The 7,046-nt window shown below is 41.4% G+C and overlaps 1 protein-coding gene across 1 annotated transcript; it reads right to left on the bottom strand.

Moving 5' to 3' along the window:
• Window positions 1-2,761: 2,761 nt before the first annotated feature.
• Window positions 2,762-6,179, bottom strand: LOC141194442 (uncharacterized; the record flags this gene model as incomplete). The annotated part of the gene is made up of 1 exon (XM_073662363.1): window positions 2,762-6,179. A coding segment is annotated over one exon (1,959 nt), but the record flags the coding sequence as incomplete, so codon positions are not given.
• Between the last annotated feature and the right edge of the window lie 867 nt (window positions 6,180-7,046).

Genomic DNA, 7,046 nt, shown 5'->3' with positions numbered 1-7,046 from the left:
ATCCATCCCTCAAGAGTTGTGATACCAAACATATTGTCACGCAAGGTGTGGGAAAGACTTAGTGCAACACAAAGGGAAGGGGCAAAGGGAGTCCAGACTCTAGGGAAAGGGGGGAGTGGAGACCTCATAGGCTGACCTGATATCACCCTGTCTCCACTGACATCCCTATATTGGTTCTTCACCAATCGCGAGCCTAAAACCTGTATTTCCCTAGCTCTTGGCCCTGTATAGGGAAGGGGGGAATGAGTGCTAGTCAGTTCCCACTAAACACTAAAGACAGCAAGGGGAGACAGACACGGGGGAATTAGCTTAGTTTGAGTCAACTTCAGAGAGATTGCAACACGTCCTCTCAGCTCCAGGAGGAAGCAAGCAGACTGCACCAGCTCCAAGCCTTCACAAGGGGTCATGTGAATATCACTGGCCCCTCCCTCTAGCAATAGTCAGTATTTAAACACCCAGCCTGGGTGTCAATTAGCTAGAGGGAGGTAGCCGCTGGGTCCTAGAGTGAGACATCTAAGAAGGTGTCTGTAATGCCAAATGAAGAGATCTTCTGCAACCAACTGCAGGGCGACTGTCTGTCACTTCTGACATACCCCTGACGCATATACCCCTGTCCTCCCACTCACTAACATCTTTTAGTTTCTGTAGCTCTGGTAAGTTATAGTTGGGCCATAAAGTAGAACAGTTTGTGTATTTTCCAATTCCCAGAATATTTTTACCCCTATCCCACACCTTTAATATTAACTTTAGTGTAGGACATTTTAAGTCATTTTCTCGAGGAGGCCCTAAATCTAGTACCGAGAATGGAAGCTTCCACTTGGTTCCTTCCATAAGTATGTGCCCTGAAATTACACAATATTTGCAAGTACCCCATCCATGAAACCATCTTAACTCCTTTCTAGTGTTAAGCAGGTCTGCGTATAACTGGAGGGAAGCAGATTATTTATGTTGTTTGTTAAGGCGATCAATCCGCTCAAGCAAATGGGAGACTTTAGTTGCTCTCTCTTTTTAACCTGGATCCATGTTTATTAGTATCCCTCTGAGAATGCATTTGAGTGCTTCCAATTGAAATGGTAAGGCAGTTTCATCATGCTTATATATTTGAAGGAATCTATAGTCTCAAGAAGGTCTGAGACACAAAGTGAGTCTTTCAGCAGATTAGCATTTGAGTTCCCACAGCTGAAGCCTTGGTGGAGTCAGGTGTAGTCCGGTTACAATATACAGGAGCATGATCTGACCATATAGCAGTTCCTATCTGAGATGTAGGTTGCCATGTAAGCAAGTGATGGCTAATTAATGAAAAGTCTCTACGGCTATACGTATTATGTAAAGGAGAATAATACGAATAATCCTTTACGTCTGGATGTAGTATCCTCCATACATCGACCAGTTGGAAAGACCAGAGCATGTTTAGCAAAGCTTTTGAGTGATTTAGATTTCTGACTCTGGCCCAGGGACGCGTCTAAAGAAGGACCCAAGACAATATTAAAGTCACCTCCAATGATGGTAAGGTCCTCCACAAAATGTTTTAGTTTGTTTAAGAATTGACAGCATGTCTTAATTAGGTCACAATAAGGGAGATAGAAGTTTGCCAAAGTCAACTGACAGAGATCACTGCCGCATACTATCATACTATTGTAGAAACACGGTCTGACATAGAGGGGAGGTATGTGTTTGTTAAGATCTCGATCTATGTCTGGAATAGAAAGTAGTAGATCTGTAGTGGCCGCCGCAGGGTACTGCACATCCGCCTTCCATTCAATTGAATGGGAGGCGGATGTGCACTTACAAGTGGCGGCCACTACAACTTGACGGCCAAGCACCGCAGGTAAGGACTTCCCGCCGGCAGCTGCTGCCGCCGACACCGATAACAGCTGGTCCGCGGGGGTTCAGGACCCTGGCCGATCATACATTGATGCCCTATCCTATGGATAAGACTTCAATGTCAAAGTAGTGGACAACCCCTTTAAGTACTCTGACATTCAATGAACAAGTTTTGAGTTGTGCCTTATTATATGAAAAAAGGAGGAGGGAAGGAGAGAAAGATTTAAGAGAAAAGAGGAAGTATAGACAGTAGATAGTAACGTCTACCTCTCAGTGTCTAAGAAGTATAGATTATGAATAAATCGAAAAAAGTAGGAAATTGCGAAACAAGCAGATCCGAATGCAAGTCCCAAACTGGGGGTTGTCGTTAGAGGCGTGAGTCAAACCTTCAGTCCTAGGGTTCCTATTAGGGGGAACCATGGAATATATAGCGAGTAAAGTAATACAGCCTGATATTACAGTAGTATCATGTGAACTCAACTTAAATGTCGTTCTAAGATATGAACTGAGACATTCTATATAGTGGAAGAATGGCACCTAAAACTCTATTTAGATATATCTAATTATATGCTTAAAGAAATAAGTAAGCATCTGCAAACTGTCTCTCATCAGGGAAGACAAGATTCATTTCAGGAGCTCATATGATTGCCAGGTTCCTTTCCCATCTGGCTGCATCACCATCAAGTTCCTGATCCATTGAACGCCTTCTGTGACGTGCTGAAACTCTCTGTGGCAATGGTGGAGCAGATGGACAGTCAGATATATGGATTCCATCACGTTTTGTTCAAGATTATTGTAATTGTTCTTGTATGTGTACCCCTTTTTCACATGTAAAGCGCCATGGCGCAATAATAATAAATAATAATAATACTTCTGGTAATATCCAGGACATCACAGAATGGTCTCATGTCGCTTGGATCTTTAAAAGTATACAATGTTCAATTTTTTCGGACTTGCAGCTGGAAAGGGTACCACAGGAGTACAACAGGCCATTTTCCCATACAGTATCAAGTAGGGGTTTTAATACCCTTCTTTTAGCAAGTGTCATTCAGGATAGATCTGTGAGCAATTGTATGCTTTGTTCATTGAAATCACCAGGACAAAAATGTATGTGACAGATAATGTCCCTTGGACGCTCAGGATCTGGGCCATGATTGTCTAATGTACGGTGCGCCCTGTCAGTCTTCAGCCTTATCAATAGGGTCACCAAGGATATTATTAAATAATGTCTATAGTGTTGTCATGATCTCTTGTGCATTGATGCTTTCAGATATACACCTTATCCAGATATTATTGTGATTTTCTTGATCATCAACCATATTAAACAGATGGTTTATTTACTGGCTGTGAAGATCCAGTGTTAGTTTCTGAGCATTTTGATGGCCTCTAACTTGTACGACATTATCCTCTAATCTCTGTACCTTGTCAGTAAGCTGTGACAGGATAGAAGTGTGGGGACGTATTTCAGTTTTTTATGTGGTCTCCAGCGTTTGTATATATTGCTCCATCTATTGTTTAGTAGGGATAGATGCAAAATATGAAATAAAAAATCAATTATAGCGTCCCCCATATCAGAATCCCCTGTGGCTCAGGGTGGGGAGTAAATTTCCCTGTGAAGCATGCATTGCTCAATCTGTGGGCTTCGGTTAGAGTAGAGGGAGATTTGTGGAGCTGTTTTCTTGTGAGGCCTACATATTGAGAGAAACTGGTGCAGGACTTACAGACCTGTCTAGCATCATGAGGGTTAAGACTGCTTCCTTTTCCAAGCTGAGATGAGGCAGTAATGGCTCCGGAGCAGGAAGATAAGACTTTCAATAAGAAACACTGCATGTCAGACATGCTGACGGAGGTGGAGAACCTCAGACTAACCTCGGATCTCTTCTTTCTTTCCCATATCGGAAGTCATGTTTGAGGCTGTTTATAATTCCCCCAGGAACACGGTCTGAAGAGAGTGCTCTCAGTGTGTGCGTTCTCTCAGTGCTATGTCCATGCCATGTCCCTCCTGTTGATGTTCAATACGTCCAAAGGCGGCATTGATTGGGAGCAGGATTGTGTGATGTAACAACCTTATGTGAGCCCCGGGAACGCGTGTTGTGACACCAATGGAACAGCGCCAGAACGGGAGCTGTGTATGAGTGTTTTTATTTTATCAAGGCCAAACATGAGGAATGAGAAATAGTTGTCCTAATAGTGGACAATCCCTATAAGAAGATACAATTTTCAGTTAAAAATGAAAAAGGCTTCTCCCCTGTGTGACTTCTCTGAAGTTTGTTAAGACTTGATTTCCGTGTAAAACATTTCTCACATTCAGAAGAGGAAAAAGGTTTCTCCCCTGTATGAGTTCTCTGGTGCTTAACCAAATCTGATTTCCGGCTAAAACATTTCCCACATTCTGATCAGCAAAAAGGCTTTTCCCCTGTGTGAGTTCTGTTGTGCGTAACAAAACCTGATTTCTGGCTAAAACATTTTCCACATTCTGAACAGGAAAAAGGCTTCTCCCCTGTATGAGTTCTCTGGTGTATAACCAAATCTGATTTCCAGCTAAAACATTTCTCACATTCTGAACAGGAAAAAGGCTTCTCCCCTGTGTGAGTTCTCTGGTGCTCAACCAAAACTGATTTCCGGCTAAAACATTTTCCACATTCTGAACAGGAAAAAGGTTTCTCCCCCGTGTGAGTTCTCTGGTGATCAACCAAATCTGATTTCTGGTTAAAACATTTTCCACATTCTGAACAGGAAAAAGGCTTCTCCCCTGTATGAGTTCTCTGATGTCTATCAAGATGCGCTTTCTGGAAAAAACATTTCCCACATTCTGAACAGGAAAAAGGCTTCTCCCCTGTGTGAGTTATATAATGTCTGATAAAACTTGACTTCAATGTGAAATATTTTCCACAATCTGAACAAGAAAATGGCTTCTCTCCTGTGTGAATTGTCTGATGGTTATCAAGATGCACTTTCTGTTTAAAACATTTCCCACATTCTGAACAGGAAAAAGGGTTCTCACCTGTGTGAGTTCTCTGGTGCCTAACCAAATCTGATTTCTGGCCAAAACATTTTCCACATTCTGAACAGGAAAAAGGCTTCTCCCCTGTATGAGTTCTCTGATGTCTATCAAGATGCGCTTTCTGGAAAAAACATTTCCCACATTCTGAACAGGAAAAAGGCTTCTCCCCTGTGTGAGTTATATAATGTCTGATAAAACTTGACTTCAATGTGAAATATTTTCCACAATCTGAACAAGAAAATGGCTTCTCTCCTGTGTGAATTGTCTGATGGTTATCAAGATGCACTTTCTGTTTAAAACATTTCCCACATTCTGAACAGGAAAAAGGGTTCTCACCTGTGTGAGTTCTCTGGTGCCTAACCAAATCTGATTTCTGGCCAAAACATTTCCCACATTCTGAACAGGAAAAAGGCTTCTCCCCTGTGTGATTTCTCTGGTGCCTAACCAAATCAGATTTTTGGCCAAAACATTTTCCACATTCTGAACAGAAAAAAGGCTTCTCCCCTGTGTGAGTTCTCCAGTGATTAACCAAATCTGATTTCTGGCCAAAACATTTCCCACATTCTGAACAGGAAAAAGGCTTCTCCCCTGTGTGAATTCTCTGGTGTATAACCAAATCTGTTTTCTGGCTAAAACATTTCCCACATTCTGAACAGGAAAAAAACTTCTCCTCTGTGTGAGTTCTCTTGTGCTTAACCAAATCTGATTTCTGGCTAAAACATTTTCCACATTTTGAACAGGAAAAAGACTTCTCTCCTCTGTGAGTTGTCTGATGGTTATCAAGATGCACTTTCTGTTTAAAACATTTCCCACATTCTGAGCATGAAAAAGGCTTCTCCCCTGTGTGAGTTCTCTGATGTCTAATTAAACTTGAATTATCTGTGAAATATTTTCCACATTCTGAACAAGAAAATGGCTTCTTCTGCTTGTGACTTCTCTGATGATTAACAAGATTTGATTTCTGGTTAAAACATTTCCCACACTTGAAACAAAAAAATCTATTCTCTGCTGTGTGAATGTTTTGATGTTTAAAAAAAGACTTTTCAAGGGAAAAACTATTTCCATATTCTGAACAGAAAAATGGCTTCTTTGCTTTAGGAGCAGTTTGTTTTTTAATGCTTATTTCGTGACTTTGATTTTCCTTAGTAGTCGGTAATGAATCAGAAGACAGGACATGTTTCAAAGTATCAGATGATTGATCTTTGCTGTGAAGGGATGATGGTAAATCTGGAGTAATGGCATTCACTTCAATTGTATCCTGTGTGATCTCAAGGTCATCTGATTTAAAAATTGAAGATGTCAGCTGTTCCTCTGATCTCCTGGTACAGTCATCTGCCAAGAAGAAAACCAAGAAAAAAAATCAGCCTTACTAACAACAAATCAGATAACAAATGCATTAGCATTTTAGTGTTTCTTGGGTGTACTGGAGTGTCTGTCTATGTGGGGTGCACTTATATAGTGCTAGGCAGCCCTCCTGATCTAATAGTATGGGCAACATCACTAGTTACTCTCTACAAGGAGAAAGGTTACCCCTTAGACCTCAGTCCAGAGCCTCTCACCAGCCAAATCAGTTCTCATACTTTGCACTGACGAGGGCCAACAGCCCGAAACTCCGCGTCTGCAAATTGAGATTCTGATTTGCCTTTTATCCTAAGTCATATTGCACGACTCGTTAAAGGGTTGATTGTGACTTGTAGGAATGCTGCTTCCAATAGGTGGCGCTATAGAGTTCAAATCCTCTTTTTCTCTGAAGAGGCAATTTACATCTGCCAAGAATAAAACCAATTATTTATGAATAACATATCCTTAAAATTTATATTGTTGAATATTTCTAATTAATATTTCTAATTTCTCCGTAAAAATGCACTTTATGTAAAAGTATCATTATTTACCAAGAAAACATCACAGAAAAAAATCAGTCTTACCAACACCAAATCAGATAACAAATGCACTAGCATTTTAGTGTTGGTTGGGTGTACTGGGGTGTCTGTCCATGTGGGGTGCACTTATATAGTGCTGGGCAGCCCTCCTGATGTAATAGTATGGGCATCATCACTATCCTAAGCCAGACACTGTGCATCACACCTACCCGTGTGACTGGCGTCCTATGCAAGCTTCATCTGTGTGCATCTTTAATACTAGGCAACCACCCCCTCCATGAATTGGTAGGTTTGTGAGTGGTTGCTCCACCAGTATTTTGCACCTGCGCTGCCCCCAC

Source organism: Phyllobates terribilis, unplaced genomic scaffold, assembly GCF_046119375.1.
Source record: "Phyllobates terribilis strain yellow unplaced genomic scaffold, ASM4611937v1 Scaffold_71__1_contigs__length_7168151, whole genome shotgun sequence".
Taxonomy (NCBI): Eukaryota; Metazoa; Chordata; class Amphibia; order Anura; family Dendrobatidae; genus Phyllobates; species Phyllobates terribilis.
This window is presented reverse-complemented; position numbering and strand designations above follow the sequence as displayed.